The sequence below is a fragment of the Brienomyrus brachyistius genome, chromosome 22 (genome assembly GCF_023856365.1).
Source record: "Brienomyrus brachyistius isolate T26 chromosome 22, BBRACH_0.4, whole genome shotgun sequence".
Classification (NCBI taxonomy): domain Eukaryota; kingdom Metazoa; phylum Chordata; class Actinopteri; order Osteoglossiformes; family Mormyridae; genus Brienomyrus; species Brienomyrus brachyistius.
This window is the reverse complement of record NC_064554.1, coordinates 17135884-17153161: the sequence shown is the minus strand read 5'-3', so window position 1 is coordinate 17153161 and position 17278 is coordinate 17135884. Positions and strand designations below refer to the sequence as shown.

The 17278-nt window shown below is 49.5% G+C and overlaps 2 protein-coding genes across 3 annotated transcripts; one reads left to right on the top strand and one right to left on the bottom strand.

Annotated features, from left to right (window-relative positions):
- Positions 1 to 717: 717 nt before the first annotated feature.
- On the bottom strand, positions 718 to 13583 carry atp13a1 (ATPase 13A1). Its single transcript, XM_048990607.1, has 25 exons — positions 13093 to 13583; positions 12508 to 12597; positions 11895 to 12158; positions 10480 to 10635; positions 10210 to 10279; positions 10004 to 10110; positions 8728 to 8857; positions 8116 to 8171; positions 7890 to 8016; positions 7639 to 7776; positions 7434 to 7554; positions 7174 to 7331; positions 6608 to 6783; positions 5935 to 6045; positions 5368 to 5493; positions 5164 to 5272; positions 4757 to 4950; positions 4071 to 4167; positions 3754 to 3941; positions 3551 to 3665; positions 2711 to 2907; positions 2115 to 2257; positions 1904 to 2015; positions 1527 to 1670; positions 718 to 1419 (listed from the first exon to the last, which is right to left on the bottom strand). Exons 1-25 carry the CDS (start codon positions 13432 to 13434, stop codon positions 1309 to 1311), a joined length of 3582 nt encoding a protein of 1193 aa, XP_048846564.1. The 5' UTR covers positions 13435 to 13583; the 3' UTR covers positions 718 to 1308.
- Positions 13584 to 13695: 112 nt separating this feature from the next.
- Positions 13696 to 15849, top strand: LOC125717627 (coiled-coil-helix-coiled-coil-helix domain-containing protein 5). Of its 2 annotated transcripts, none has more exons than XM_048990776.1 (4): positions 13696 to 14148; positions 14508 to 14648; positions 14912 to 15063; positions 15302 to 15849. In XM_048990776.1, coding segments are annotated over exons 1-4 (321 nt in total). In that variant the 5' UTR covers positions 13696 to 14146; the 3' UTR covers positions 15328 to 15849. The 2 variants fall into 2 exon arrangements, with proteins under 2 accessions (XP_048846733.1, XP_048846732.1); XM_048990775.1 differs by having other exon boundaries at positions 15299 to 15849.
- The last annotated feature ends 1429 nt before the right edge of the window (positions 15850 to 17278 follow it).

Here is a 17278-nt window from a genome sequence, read left to right as displayed (position 1 = left end):
AACTCTGACATACATGTAATTGAGTGTGTATGTGTGTGCAGACTTGCTTCAAACTGAAAAGCAAACACCAGCCAGCTAGCCAAAGTTGGTGACGCGGGTACTGTACATTACTGCAGAGTTTTGCGTGGTTGCTGATACTCTTTGGCCGCCTCTCGGGGAAACCCTACATCAGTGTTTAATGTCTTACAGATAGAGGGACGGTGTCAGTAGAACAGAATTCAGTCTTCTTCGAAATGTGAAGCCACTGGATCTTTTACCAGAAGTTCGTCAAAGTTGAGACGATGACATAAACACAGACTATCCAGCTCTTCTATTTTGGTGGCAGTCACTCTATTGTGTAAACCAGGGGCGGCCAGTCTTATCAAGAAAGGGCCAGTGTGTATGCGGGTTTTCACTGAAACTCCCTAATTAATTTACTAATTAGAGGACTGATTGGCTGAGGAGTCCTCACACCTGGGTTTGAACAGCTGACCTACAGGTTATCCCAAAAACCTGCACACACACCGGCCCTTTGCGGATAAGATTGGACACTCCTGGAGTAAATCAAATGACAAGATAAAAAAAAAAAAAAACATCTGATCACTTAGTTGCAGAGTCTGTCTACCCTTTTGGCTCATTTAATCAAGGTAAAGTGAATTACGACCCTGTCAGGAAACTGAACACGGCAAAACACCTCTTTCGATAACGGGGAAAAAGAACATGAAATGGACAAAATGGTGATGTTTGCATTTTTTGGACTTTTTATAAGTCTGAATTCTGTCTTTATTTTTTACAAAATGATGAGGGGGAACGATAACAAACACTTTCTCCTGGAGAACGGCCCCCCTGCCAGCCACATGGGGGAGTCAACAGCAGAGGCAGGCGGGCGGGCGGGCAGGCGGGCCGGGCAGACGGACACTGGCATCGCCGTGCACGGCACACAGGCACTCGCCCCCCTCACAATACTGCTGTCTTCTTGGCTTGCTGTAGGAGTGACAGCAAGGAAGGAGAGGATGGAGGGCAGGAAGGGAGGAGATGAGTAGCAGGGGTAAAAGTAAAAAAAAAAAATCTCAAGTAAGAAAAGAAAAGAGGGAGATGAAGGCAATGAGGAAAAGGAAAGGAAGTAGTGCTGAGCTAAGGCTAAAGGAGAAAGAAAATGAGTCCAAAAGGGGGGTGGGGTGAGCAATTGACTGACAGGTCCTCTCGGCACTCCTGAGTTTGTACTTCAGTCACTGTCCTCTGTCTATCCCTCCTTCCCCTCTTCACTCCCCACAGTCTCATCGCTGAGAGCAGAGGTTTGCCCAGGGAGCAGCAAGTTGGCATGACGACTCAAGAAGGCATCCTCAGGGTCCCTTTCCCCAGAAGAAACTGCAGTACTCGGTCCACCAGCAGGGCGGCGACAAAGTCCACCACCAGAACCTGCGCGATCACCAGCTTGAACTGGTGAGGGGTGGGGGGCGTGGGAAAGTTTGTCAAGAAATGGAGCGAAAAGCACGAGTCACGATATCTAACAGATAAAATACAAAGACACGCGATAGGTGGTGTACCTCTGTCGGGATATCCACGAGGGCAAACTGCTCGTTAAATTCGGGGGAGGAGCCTGAGAGCAGCCCCACAATGGCCAGGCCTGACACGGCGATGCTCCACAGCAGAGGCCGGTTCTCAGTTAGAGACTCCATAAACGGGTGACCCTGGTGAGACAGCACACTTCAGGGCATGTGATCGGCACCGGAGCCCTAACAGTGGGCTAGTAACAGGAGAAACAAGACCTTGGAATCCCACAGTGGGTGAGAATTTTGCATGCTGCCAATCAGCTTTCTGGTATATTATTAGCTCCCGCTGGGTAAAAACAGGGAGTGAATGTGAATCTCACCCACTTCAGGGATTCAGAGCCTTAATAACACAGACAGAGACACACACACACCTTGTAGTTAATAGCGAAAGTAGCCATCTGCATGGCCATGGACATGATGTAAACAGTACTGTTGATGAGGCTGGGCTCGAAGTCCTTGTACAGGTCCACAAACTGCTCCAGTCTGTCCAGGAGGCAGGAAGAGGGACGTATCAGTAACACAAGAGCAGACGGGACCGGCGTCACGGTACCAGAAGCTGAGCTGGGCGGGCGTGCGGTGTACCTGGGGGGACTCCTGCTCTGCGCCCCGCGGTACAGGTACACCAGGCTGCAGAAGTGCACGGCAAATTGCAGCAGCACCGTCAGCACAGTGTACAGGTTGAAAATGTTGGGTAGGGGGCGCTCTCGGGACAGACTCTTCAGGGGCTGCATGAAGGTGGAGGAGCAAAACGTTTAAACAAGTAGTACTGTGCATTTAATGATGGATTTATGTACTTTTTATTTTATTTTTACTAGTTTATTATTTAATCTAGTGACGTAGTTATTTATATTCTTATCATATTCAGAATATTTTCAACTTGCAATGGATTCATTGGAACGCAGCCCCATCGTTAGTTGAGGAAAACTTGCATGAAAGTCCAAGAACTAACACAAGGCTAGCTGCTGTCCAGAATTATTAAAATCCTTGAAATGCATGAATGAGTAACATGGTCAATTATTGCCCCTGCAGAGAATCTTCATTCATTAATATTCTGGATAATGTGGAATAAAAAGATAAAGGTATCTTATTTTATACATAGCTTAGGCTCTCATCAGCGCCACATGGCCTACAAAATGAGGAGCCTTCAGTGATGTCATCATGTGGCCACGCCCCCTCACCTTTGACCTGGAGATGAACAGGAAGCAGCCGGCCAGCAGCAGGCCCTGCAGGGTGGCCTGGAAGTCGCTGAACTTGACACCCTCTAGGTAGAGCACTGACTGGCTGTAGGCCAGCACTAGCGCGTTGAGGGCTAGGATCTTGAACATCTGCAGTGTGGTCACCAGTGTGCAGCGGCCCTGCTTGATCACATGACAGACTGGGGGGAGGGGAGGTAAGGGGCGGGGCAAAGGTCAAGGAGGTCTGTTGCATTTCATTAAATTACCATCTTGTCTGGCCATGAATTTATTCTTGCTGCTAAAGCTATGATAAGAACCCAGGTCCCATCTGTCCCATCTTAGTGGGGGGAGGCATATAAAAACAAAGTGGTTACACTTTACTTGACACGGCACAAACACTAATAACTCAGCTACTACCGAAGGACAAATCATGAAGAAATATCTGTCTACTTCAGATAAAAGACGCATCAGGATTCATTAATGGCGAACAAACCTGAGGTCGGTAATTCACTCGTGTTAATCATTACTTGTTCCTTCAGTGGGTCCTTCAGTAATTCACAAAGGTTTACAGAATTAACACATCTGGTAAATATAGTAGCTGCTTGAGATAAAACATGCATCAAGATTCATTATTGATGAATTAACATGAGATCAGTATGTAACTAAGACTTAGTTACATAACTAATAGTTACTATATTTGTGCCCCGTCAAGTAAAGCGTCATACAATAAAATAAGAAAACCGTACTTGGGGGATAGGGGAAACCCCACCCCTCTCTGTTAGCTATGCACCTCCCCCACTTCCAGGGGCACATTCTGTCGCCCCCCCCCAAGCCGTTACTCACTGCACTGTATGGATGACAGCTTAGAGGTGAAGGGGGCAGCGATGGAGGCGTCACCGAGCTTCACCACCTGAATCTGGTCCTCCTCCAGCTCCCGCAGGACCTGGCTGATCCGCTCCTAAAGCACAGGCACTCCGTCACAGAGAGGCTGGGGTCACGTGACCCTTCACCCCCAGGGAGGGGGGGGGGGGGATGGGGGAACGCACCTTCTGGGCGGCAAGCTGCTCCTCCCTCTGGGCCATCACCCTGTGTCGGGCGGCGCGCGAACTCAACTTCCCCCCCGAGGCCGAGATGGGCGGGAAGGGCCTGGAGTCACCAACAGGGGGCTCCTTCTCCCGGCCACGCTTCTTCTTCTCTGGGATGCGCTCGGGGGCATTCGCGAGGAGGGCCACTCCTGATGCATTGAGAGGCGGAATTATTGTGGACCACCCACCTGCATCCATATGTGATTCCCACAGCTATGGTACAGTGAGGACAGCCTTAAAGGCGGAGTCCTTAAACATGAACGTCCCATTGGTCTTACCGATATGGGCGTGTTTGAGCGCCCCGACGTCATTGGTGCCGTCGCCACACATGAGCGTGATGAAGCCCTGGCCTTTAAAACTGGTGATTACGAACTCCTGAGACAGAAAGCGACAGCAATGAACGCCTATGATTAAACGGGCCAATCAGAGAACAGCTAATGGGGGAGACTGGGAGCAAAGCTGGTTGTCTTACACACACACAAATATAATAATTGCAACTAAATAAAAACTACAAATATAGCTTCGACTAAAATAACATAAAAACAAATACTTTCCATTACAGTTTTAAAATAATATTTTGCGAAAGTAATGATTTGTTTTTTTCTTAATGACCGTTAATCAGGCCTGGAACCTTATGATGACATTAGAACATACACTGTATTCCAGCAGGATTCTCTAAAGATCACATGCATAAAATATGTCTAAAACATCTGTCCATAGAGACAAAATTATTAAAACTCAATACTACAATTACTAAATTAAAATGACTAAAATCACTAAATTAAAATTACTAAAATAAAACTAAAATATATAAATACTAAATAGAAATATATCTTTAAAAGCTAATAAAACTACGCTGAAAACTAACGAACTAAATTACATTTCAATTGAAAATAATATAAAAAATTAGTTTGAAAAATAAGAAATGAAGAGTATAATGATAGTGCTGAGCAGGATCCCGGACCTTCTGTTTGGGGCTGACCCTGGCGAAGACGCGGATGTGGGGCAGCAGAGCTCGCAGCATCCGGGGTTCTGCCGTGAGCTGGTCCAGTCCCTCCCCAGTCACACACAGGTCGTACTGGGCGATGAGGCTGGGCACCAGGGGGGGCTGCAGCGGCACACACACGCTGCCGTCGATGGACTCCCAGTGCCACTCGCCTGAAACGCAGACACACGGCATCACCACTGGGGGGGGGGGAGATTCGAGGATGGTAGGGGCCAATATTCATACGGAGTCTTATCGGTTGCCAGTGATACGGTTCAAATCTGTGAGTGACAGGGGAGGGCGTACAGTAAGGACCAATCAGTTTTCAGTTCCCCGAGACCCCGCCCCAGCCATCACTTAGGGACATTTCAGACTAGCGACCTCACCGGGTGTGTGTGCTGGTGTCAGGATGAGCGTGTGCTCTTTCTGGATGAAGTGCAGCTCCCGAGCCACGTGGCAGGCGGTCAGCGGGTTGTCGCCGGTGATCATCACCACCTGCGGGGGACAAGCGGGAGGGAGGGTGAACACGGGGGTTGGGGGCCGCAGGTCGGCGACCGCGCGTACGCACGAGCGAGGACAGCCGCTCTCACGTGATGCGAGGCCTCTTGGATCTCCCTGATCACCATCTTGCTGTCGATCTTCAGCGGGCAGGAGACGACCATGAAGCCAGCGAAGCGGAGGTCGCTCTCCAGGGCGTCACGCGTGATCTCGCGCACCTGCAGACCGCAGCGGGTCACGGTGGGCGGCAACATGGACTCACCCCCCCCCCCCGCCCCCCAACCAGGGCGTGCACAGGATCACCTGCCGCATCAGCGGTTACCTCAACCATTTAACTCGTACATTTCAATCCAAATAACATCACCATGATTTTTATAGTAAAAAAAAATGACTAATTTCGCACCCACAAAAGCCCACAGAATCTGAAAAACAAATCGTAGAAGTCCAGGATCTGAGAGAGGACCCATGACGGCTGTCCTTCATCCCCGATTAGGAGGTCCCACTTCTCCATGAATGCCAGCAGAGAGTAAAGTAGTATAGAACAAGTATCAGAAAAGTATCCGGGATGTTTTGAGAGGCTGTCGGAGTGGCAGAGCCCCCATCGGTGGGGACCACAAAGGGTATCCTAACTGGTCAGTAAGAAGGTATCACAGGAATACCTGCTGGTGGGTCAGATGTCCCATCTCCTTGTATCCCAGGGCCAGCACTCTCGCCCCCTCACGGGACATTTCTTTGTGCACTTTGTCATAGCTGCTTGGGCACTCGGAGAACTGCAAGACAGAGGCAGACAGACGCAGAGTCATAGTGACTTCCGAGAGTGAGCCCCGCTATTTCACCTGACCTGAAACGTGCTGGGAACAGCTGTACATCTATACAGCGGTACAAGTGGTGTGGTATAAATAATGGGTATATACAGCATCGATGATTGCAGTAGCAGAGGAATGGGGGTTCGGCATATTGCTGAAGTCGGATCAGAACCAGAACTGGGGAAGAACGGTACCCATTATGAACACAAGGATGAGTGGTATGAGAAACTGGCTGGGTGTGGCCTTTGTGATGGGGGTGTGCCTTGTTAAGGGCCAGATGTGCAGTGTGACCAGGGGAGGGGCCACAAGGGCACTGGGCTCACCTGAATGCTGATTGGCCCCCAGCGTGCCCCCTCCCCTGTCACTCACTGATTCCAAACATATCATTGGCCAATGACACAGTCAGCTGCTCCTCTTATGCCACCTTAAAAAGTCCTAGAATCGCCCCTGGTTGCAGACAGGGAGTGACCCCAGTATGGGGAGAGTCAGGGGTGAGTGTCCCGTGTGAGCGGTGAGAGGTAATCACCATTCCCCGCAGCGTCTCCGGGGCCCCCTTCACGGTGGAGATGTAGCAAAGCTCAGTGGAGCCCAGCCGCTCGTATGACGCCAGGACAGACATCCTCTTGAGGGCGCTGGCGAAATGGAAGCGCTGGTGAATCTTCAGGCCCGGCGTCCTTATGGCCCGAGGGAAGACCTTCTCGTCTGCGGGGGGGGGCGACATTGAGACCTCAGTGCTGGAAAGGCTAAGAGTGCGATGCACGGCCATGCTGAGAAAATTGGGTAGTGTTCGCACATCCCCTCTCGCTCTCCATTTGACACACAGGTGAGAACAAATTTTAGGGGTCAGAGCACAGGATCAGCTACTTTGCAGCAGGTTAATGGCCAGGCTCAAGACCCCAACGGTAACATTACTCTCATGAGATCTGGACCAGCGAGCTTCTGATTATGAGACTGAATCCAAAGAACAAAATGTTCTCTCAAAAGAACTGGAGTCAGAGTTGCTTGGAAGAGAGGGTCTGCACTGGAGGAAATGCTAGCTGGATGCTGATTGGATGTTTAGAGGCTCAGCATTGGTCGGCACGGACTCTGTACCTTTAGTGAGGGTCCAATCAGCGGCCGTCAGCATGGCCTTTTCCAGCGGGTCCCCAACCAGCTGTCCGTCCTCCAGGGTGACCAGCGAGTGGCAGGTGGCCACCACCCTGTGAGTCTCCATCGGGATTTCCGAAACTGGCATCACCTCCTTCCCTTCCCTGCGGGACACCGGGGGCAGGAAGCATGACTAACGGGGATGTCAAAGTCACACGGGACGAGCCGCAATACACCCACCGTCCACGGGGGGGCGGGGGACATACCTGAGTCCGGCCACGCCCCGGACCACCAGGCTGTCGCTGGTCAGTGTGCCGGTCTTGTCGAAGCAGCAGACCTCTACCTTACCCGCGAATGGGATGCGGAAAGGCTCGGTGCAGAACACGTCTGCGGAGCAGAGGAAGGCACACCAGTTTACTCACGCTCTCACACTATCTCCCTAGTGAGAGGAAAACACGGAAAACCACTCACAGAGCTTGGCCAAGGCGATCAGGGAGGTGTTGACAGCCAGCGAGAGCTCGATGGGCAGCTCGGGGGGGACCACAGAAGTGAGGATGAGGGTACATTCCAGAAAGAGCTTATACCGATTCCTGGTCAGGTCTCTGGTCCCTGGTGGGGAGTCATCATATCATCAAACACCGTCAGCCTTCACCAGCACCGCATACGCCTCGCCATTGGCCAGTCTGTGTCGATCCATGGGCTGGCAGTCCCACCGCACTCACCCTCTACCCACACGTAGACTGCCGCCGCAATAGCGAAGACCAGGAGGAAGAGGATGAAGATGAAGGTCTCCAGGTTATTGGCCGTGACCCTCTTCACCCCGAAGAGGATCGTCCTCAGCAGTTTCCCCTAAAAAGGATGTAGCACAAACCCTGTCAGATACACAAACTCAGATCCATAAACAAAACTTTGCGATGGACGACGGGGGTTAATTTCCCAGCTGCTCACCTGGGACGTGTAGAACCCCGTCCTCAACACGTACGCCACACAGCCGTTGTCCACAGCTGCCAAAAAACAGGAAAAGGTGTTTATTTTTGCGGCTTGGAGCCCAGCCCGCTGAGTAGCGATCCGGCTGGTAGACGGACGGCCACCCTTTGCTCCCACAGCTGGTACCATAGGGATGAATAACACCAGCCGGAGAGAAATGTAGAGCCGGCTGGAGTCTCCTCCCCCGCTTCAGCACCGCCACTGTAATTATTTTTACGGTGATTCACCTCAGACGGTGTTTCGGGCATAAATCAGCCGCTAATTAAAGTTTATTTCCAAAACCTGTAGGATGGGTGCTCCTGAGACCAATGGCTGCCAAGTCCCGTAGTCTTAAATTAAGAACAATTACAGCTGCCGTGCAACAATGCGCTGAATCATCTCAGAGATTTTACTGGGAACAACCTCAGCCCGCCAGGTGGAAGCGAGCGAGAAGATGCATACAATTCGACAGACTTCCCTGTAGGGGGCGCCTGGGCATGCGTGTGTGGGTTCGGCACGCTCGCAGCGGTAACCGAGCGGAAACGGCGACGAGATGCAGTCAGGCAAGCGGAAGGACAGAGCAGCTGCACTGACGTTTGAGTCCGGCGCTGGCCTTCTGAGGCGGGGTGTGCTGGACCACCTTGGTCCCACCAGAGATGACGTGAAGACGGGAATCAGACTGTAGGTCCAGGATCTGCTCGGGGTCCAGGTCCTCCACAGGCTCCTGGGAAGACAGGCAGATGAATGAGGAGTGGAGAGAGGGGCTGGGAGGCTGGGAGAGGCAAAAATGTTTCGATGGATGTGTAACAAATAGGGCTGCACGATATATCGTTTCGGCATCTTCATCGCGATGTATGCAAGTGCGATGTCAAGCAGTGCAAATTAAATTAAACGCCGTCGACAAGGCTGTTGGTGGTTTTGCTAAACAAATGTCACACTGTTCTAATTCGTAAACAATCCACAAAAGTCTGTCTAATATAATTTAGGTCATTTGAAAGCTTTTTGGATACGGAGTCGACGCGCCGCTTTGCACACGCAGCTGACAATGATGTCGATCACAGAACGAACCACCAATCACAAGCATTCTCTTTGTTTTACACTGGTGATGTACAAAAGTTCATTTAAGTGTGAGAGACAAAAGGTCCTTTGTTGGTAATAATTATTTAGCACAAGTTTTATTAATTGCTAAGTGTATTTACTTTTAAGTTACATTTGTCAGACGCGGAGCAGGGAAGCAAACGAAGGGAGTTGGGTAAATGAGGGATTTATTAAGGGATCACACACTCAGGAAACACACAGCAACGTCAAGACGTCAATGACGAACTGGAGAGATATACTCTAACGCAGACTTAAATAAACAACAGCAATGAACATGACTGGAAACCGCTGATAAGATGGGGATTCCACATGGGGTACACGGAGGGGGGGGGGGGGGGGGCACTCAAGAGGATCAGCACGATCGGGGCATGACAGTATTTAATTTTAAGTTATGTTCACTGTGGCTATAAAAAAGGTTTAATTGGACAATAAAATGTTCTCTTTGATCTATTTGGTCACTCGTTAACTCCCATATGCGATAAGCTTCCTTAGTTTAATGTTCATGCTCTGTTTAGTACTGATTACGTTATCATTACCATTATATTTGGGTAAAATCACCTCAAACGCTCTAGAATAATTAATTATACCAATAGAGCTATTGAACTAATATATATTTTTTTAATCCTAATATCGCAATAGACATCGCAGAAAGAATAAATATTGTAATATGATTTTTTTCCCCAATATCGTGCAACCCTTGTAACAAATGAGCTACAGGATGCGGAACATTACAGGTTATGGTGTGGTGCTGCACACAGGAGGTCATTCTGACCTTCATCTGCGGGACGGACTCTCCGGTCAGCATGGCCTCATCCACAATACAGCGACCACGAAGCAGCAGGACGTCACACGGAACCAAGTTCTCCTGGGGTGAGCGTCCTGAGGGGGAAGCAAAATGGAGACGTACACAGTCAATGAGAAGTCCAGGTGCTGAGGAGAACAGAACGGCACGACAAGTGCACTGCGCCGGCACCTTACCAACAGAAACGATGTCCCCTGGGACCAGTTCATCACTGGACACTGGCCTCCACTTCCGGTTTCTGTATACCTGTCCCGGAAGTGCATATTAACCACAGGAACATTAACAAGGGCCATAACACAGCCTCACCGTATTCTTAAACTGGGAAATATGCACAAATAAAATTCTTTTTTGAAAATAGCATTTCTTTGCTGGACAATTTGGTCACACATGGCTGAAATTGTGATGAGAGCCTGATCAGACCCTGTTAGGGCTGTGGGGTGGAGTACCTGGATCATGTAGGGCTTGTTGCCCATCCTGCGAATCTCAGACATGTTCCTCATCTGTTGCTGCACCAGAGAGGCTTCAAAGGCCACCAACATGAAGAGAGTGAAGACACTGTAGTACCAATACTCGTCAAGGCACCAGAGCCCCACACAGAACACCTGGAGACGTAAACACACAAGGACTGTAAACACTATACCTTCACCGAGACGTCAGAACCATAAAGGTCGCCGTATACCTCAAGCAAAGTCCGCGCAAAACGAAACTGAACACGTCGGCAAGAAAAATCTGTTGCAAGCTTAAAAGGACTCTGCCACCTTGTTCAATCTATGTCAAGCCACAACCCTAGAGGGGACAGAATGTTTTCGATGCAGCAGACCCACATAGAAAGCGTACCGTGACCGCATGAGTCAAATCGACGACAGCTCTTTCACGATAGAAGTTGCTCCGTTTACTAACAGCCACTGTTGGTCTAATACAGTGTTTCCCATCCCAGTCCTCGGGGAACCCCGGACAGTCCATGTTTTTGCTCCCTCCCAGCTCCCAACCAATCAGGGGCATCGAATACCTGGTACAGGCAAGCTGGGAGCTAAGAGGAAACAAAAACGTGGACTGTCCGGGGTTCCCCGAGGACTGGGTTGGGAAACACTGGTCTAATACTAGCAGCAGCAAAGACAAGGAAGCCAACAATTTACATTGCAATCACGGTTACAAGCTAACAAAACACCTGCATTTCGGTGAAAACAAACGATTACGACATTTACAATTAACATCCATCCATTTTCCAAACTGCTTATCCTACTGGGTCGCAGGGGGTCCGGAGCCTATCCCGGAAGCAATGGGCACGAGGCAGGGAACAACCCAGGATGGGGGGCCAGCCCATCACAATACAATTAACATAAATTCAATATTAATTTACCCCAATTAAAGTTATGCACGGTGAAAAGAATGCCGGTAACGGCATAATTAGTCCTGCTGACCAACCCCGCGGTGTCACATTCATGTCAGCCAATCGTGGACAGTGGGTAGGATCAGAACAAAAGAAAACTCCCACCACAGAGACTCTGCACAGCTGGTGCGACGAGACAATGATCACCGCTCATATGACGTCGCTGCACTAAAACATCATCGATTTTGTCGAAGTGTGTGGCCACCTTAACACTCCCCACACTGAACACCTTAGTGTAAACACACATGGTCTACAGCAGTGTTCAGAAATCAGCACCAAAAAAAAAATAATTTCAGGAAAATTCCTCCTATCCACCATAACCAGAATACCTCCACCACATCAGGACTGTAACAATCCCAAACACCAGGACTTCACTACTCCATCCAGACTGCAAGCTCCCCAAATCTGAATCCAGGCCAGAACACTCCTTCCTTCACACTCTCTCTCTTTCACACTCTCTCTCTCACGCACCTGGAAAACAAAGAAAGGTGCAGTGGCCCTCTCTCTGAACAGCTCCAGAAAGTCAGGCACCACCATCTCCGCGCGGTTGGTGCCGTAGCGCTTCTCCGCTGCCCGTAGCTCCACCTCCTCCTGGTAGCCCCGCCAGGACTGGAAATAGCCCATGGGGTGTCTCACCGGGAACGCCACGGGCTGGAAACGGCGGCTCTCCCTGCTGTCGAACACATAGCGGATCTTCTGGAACTCGAAGGAGAGGATCCTTCTGCCGTCCTCCTCCTGTAGGGGGCGATGGAGCCACTCAGAAACAAGGGCCACCATGTCCGGAAGAAGACACACACATGCATACATGAAAGACTTCTATAAAAATAATAATCTAATGGAAAAGTGTTTGATGTTATCATGGCAAGTAAATCTAATTGTACAGACAACTCATACATCAACATCATTCTAATGCACTGACAGAAGTTGCTGTTAGTCTGGAGAATAGTAAGATTTCATACAGCAAATCTGGATATAATTTTGGTGATGCAGAGGGTTGTGATCAGCCACAGGCACTAGCACTAGCAGACCTGAAAGTCCACCTAACTGTCATCTCCCCCCCCACGTGAAGACAGCGAGTGCTCACCTCATCTCTCTGGAGGGGCACCAGCTCAGCAGAGCCGTTGTTGGGGGTCGGAATGACCTTCGCGAGGGTGGCCTTGTTTGGATCTGGCTCCTGTATGCGCACGCACGCACACACACACACACACACACACACACAGATTCACAGGGAATGCACATCTCATGATGACGAGTTAGACTGACAGGGCAGCGCCTGTCACCCAGCATGCCTTGCGGCTCGGCCAGATGTTCGAGCCTAACAAGGCGACTCTGTCAGATTACTTCACACGTCAGTTAGTATTCTGTCCTAAAACTGAAACCTCCGTACCCCCATTGCTTTTACAAAGCACGCATAACAACCGCAATTCATCGAGTGTGTAGCTCCATACATCTATAACAACTTCATTTACATATAAAAAAAAAATAGCTGTTGATAAGTGCCTGGAGATAAGTCTGAAGGGTTTGCTGGGGCTACTATCACATTACATGAAGAAGAGAATGGAGTTAAGCCTTATTACTACAGCAGTTTTCTCGGAAAAGATAACAGTTATGAAAAGCCGAACGGCTCTCTACCAGAAACAGAAAGGCGAACTTTTTTTGACAGTCGTACCTTGGCGCAGGTGAGCCAGCAGTGCGCGTGTACGGACCAGTAACCCGAGAGCGCGGTCAGGACGTGCGCGATCCCGATGGCGGCGAGCGCCAGAAGGCCGGCCTCCGGGTACTCGGCCGCTCCGTACACGACGAGCCACGCGTAAAGCCAGCCCGGGTACAAGAAGGCGACGAACGGCAGCACAGTGCCATGCAGCAGCCGTGGCCTGCGCCGATACAGCGACACGGAGCTGACAAGCTCGTCGCTGGCCTCTCGATCGTAGCTGTGATTCATCGCGGCTGAATTGCGGTGCACGGGAATCCCGTCCGCAGCCACGTTTTCCTGTTTTTTAGTATCGTTCATTCTCGCTTGTCCCTTCTTGCCGTATCCCCCCCCTTCCCGTACTCTCCACCACCCCCTGGCAAGCGCTGTTGGTAAAGAGACACTTCTCCCTCACGATCCAGTGGTCCGGCGTCCAGACTCCGCTCCCTGCCGTCTATTGCGCACGGCGGCTTCCGTGTACGCAAGCACGCAGCCTACGTGAGGCGCTCAACTCCTACTCGTCACGCCGAGCAACCAGAAAATTGACCCCACCGGGAAAGCCGACCGAGGGGCACCGTGACAATACGTTATTACAGCAAATTTAAAACAGGTTTTGCATGTCTGCGGGAGTTTATACTGAATAATACATTATAGCCTATTTAACCTGGATTTTTATTTCTAAGATGTTATATAAAAGTTCAGATTACTACATGTCGGTGTGATGCGCGTTATACTTTTCATGGATGATACAGCTCGATTGTGTGTTTAAGTGAAAGATTAGTTCATATTCCGCAAGTCACTAAAGGCACTCTGGCTCCTTTAAAAATCTTTATCCTCACATGGAAACGCTTGATTGGTGGTTATAGAGTATGACGTAGGAAAACGACCAATCGGAATGGAGTATGTCCTGTCTCTTTACCGAGATGCTAGGGTTTGACCAATGAAATCACGCGATGGCGTAACCGAACTGTACTTCCTTTTTGCAACCTGAACATCGACCTTTTCCCGGTGTTCCTCGGTTCAAGCTTAAATCATGTGAGTATGTGCAAAGGAATTAGTACATCGAGGTTCAAGATGAATGAATGACTTTTTTTTAAAATTCACTTTAGTGGTAGCCTTACGTTTTCTGGTGTAATAGACTGACAATGATGACATGAAATTAAATGGTCAAGACGCTATTTACATCTTCATACTGCGTGGTTGTGACTTTGACGATCATCATACTTGGCATCGTGGCAGCAGGTGTCTGGTGTCGAATGACTATCACCGTACTGGTTTTACGCATTAAGTGAAATGGAAGAGTATTCGTATCAACGTGCGGAAGTGTCCCTAATGTCCCAGTTAATGAACAGGTTGACAGCTATGATACTGAAAGGCCTCCTTCCACTGTTTAGGCAGGTTGCCATGGATATCACGGCGCGCTTTTGCGGCAAGGAGATGCAGGACTACGGCGCGTGCGTGGCCCGCAACCCGTCCTCGTGGCAGGAGCAGTGTCAGCATATGAAGCTGAAGGTGGCGCAGTGCACCTCTTCACAGTGCGTACTTGCGCGTGACACTTTGCCACTTCTTTTGCCTGTGTATATGTTAACGTAGATTTTAGTGCACATGTCTGCATCGCCAGTTGTCTGTGCTTGCCAGTGTGACCGCTAATTCCCTCTCTGTCACTGTAAGCAACGACAGTTACTAGCCACCCATTATCCCAGTTCCCCATGAAGCAAACCCCATATCAGTGTATTGCACCCTATTTATTATGTCGTACCTCACGAAACCCGTTTCCTTGATTCTGACTGCACTGCAGCCCAGTAATCCAGAAGATCCGATCCGACTGCGCAGGCCAGTTTGCGGAGTTTGAACGCTGCCTGCAGCATCACCAGTCGTCTGCAGCCTCGTGCTCCGCCCACATGTCCCGCTTCCTAGCCTGTGCGGAGGCCGTGGACCTCAGTTCTGTTGGTAGGTCGCCTCCTCTTCCTCCTTACCGTATTGTGAGATACCCCTGATGCCTCTAGAGCATCTCTGTGTTACAGCCAATTCGTGGGTGAGATCTAGCTATGGCCAACCAGGGAGGCCATATGAAATACAGCTCAGTGTCTGTGCCTGTGTGTCATCATAGTCCCACAGGTCATTCATAATCAGTATCAAAAGTCGTCATGCCAAGCTCAGGAGTAACATTACATATTTTCTCCAGCAGGGGGCAGTGTGTCACAACCAATCTAGAGTCAGATCTTTGTCACAGCTCTCCGGATTTCCCTGGCCCGGTTCTGCTATGGAGATCATGCAGGATTTGTGGTCCACCTGTGGGAACATGAGGATGGAGGGCTGATCCACGGGGGGCTGGTTCTTTCCAGGGACGCTGATCTCTCACAGCAGTCGGCGCGCTCATGAATGCGAGAGAAGGATTCCGACAAAACAAACAAACTCCAACCGCGGGCCTCCATTCGGGAAAAGGCCTGCATCGACTAATCTGAGACAATTACTTGTTTATTGGCTGAGTGCCTGTCAGTCATTAATCACGGACGTTTAAGTGGCCTATGGGGCCACTTGAATTAAGCGGCATATACGAGGTCTCTGCTTGCCAAAACTGTATCCTGCCAGAAAGAGACTGTGTGGTGTATCTGTGTGAGTGCGAGTGCTGGAATGCATCTGTGAAAATGGCATCAAAATATGTAAAATTTAGGGTCTAATAGACAAATGGGGCTGCTTCAGATGTGTGTAATAAACAGCATCTTTTATTTGTAACCTGTGACTGAGAGTTTACAAATAGGTATTATAGCACAAAGCAATCACACACACACACACGCGCGCACACACACACACACACACACACACACACACACACACACCCTTTGCCCGCCTGTCCACTTTCTCATCAGCGAGTCTGGCTTTCAATAGACATTCCTGGGTTTAATATTATACTCAGCTGTCATTCAGTACCTCTCATATGAGATGGAGGGATTTGGGGGGGGGGTGGGGGCAGTTGTTGAGTTATGACCTCTGTGGCTACCCCGAAGGAGTTGGGGGGGGGGGGAGAGAGACAGAGGAGAGGTATGAGGTCTTTGACCACGGAGCAGAACATTCTGCAATCTCTGGATCAGTTATTAAAAATGTGTGTGGAGGAGGAGGAGGTGGAGGAGGAGGTGGAGGAGGAGGTGGAGGTGAAGTACCCAGGAGTCTCTTATTATGATCCCGTCCTTTTGCTGGTACGGAAGCTTTAAAGAGAAAAAGTGAAAAGGTGACCCTGAAAACATAAATAATAATTATGTCCTAAAGAAAGGCTACATTATTTAACCGCTCCTGCCTCACACTCTTGGTATGTTTGTTATTTTGTGGATGTGTTTACATGTGGGGATATATGTTTTGTCTGTGTGTGTGGGTCAGGTATATATTTCATTGTGGGGACAAAATGACCTTAAAAGCCTGTTATTGTGGGGGACCGTTCTTTCAGTTCCCACGGGAAGAAACTCGATTTTATAAAATTCTGTGACTGCAATCAAAAAACTAAAAATGCCAAAAGTCTTGTATTTTTATTGGTTACTTATGGTTAAGGTTAGGGCTGGGTAGAGGTTGTCTTTGTCGGGAGTTAGGGTTTTTCCCAAAGAAGGTCCCCACAAACGTATGAATACAAACTTGCCTCTGTGTGTGTGTGTGTGTGTGAGACAGAGAGAGTAGCTTCAGTGCTGTTGCGTATGTCAGTGCCACCCTCTGTTCTGAGAGTTGATACCAACATATCAGTCATGCTTAAAGGGGCCTTTGTTTTACTCTACATGGAAAAAAAGGTAGACTGCTACGTCCTGAAATTATTCTGAAAAATGCCTCAAAGGTTGCTTCTGTAATCAGACAGACAAACTTTTTTTTTTTCTGAGGAAGATTGAGAATGGCCAATCGGCATCCAGGAAAGGTATTGGTTAGAGCAAAGGGATGCAAATCATGGCTTTTGGCACACATGCAAGCCTCACCGAGGTGTGAGATCACGACCCGATTGCGGGAGTGTTCCCAAGCAGGGAAACTAAGGGTTCTGCTCTTGGAAACAAACACAGAAAAAACGAGCAGGTCCACGGCCAAGGATGGAGGCTGGAATCACACTGTATTGAAAGGGTGTACAGATGACAGACATCACACTCGAGCAAGGAGACGGACTCGAAGCCACCTGCAATGGGCCACCCAATGG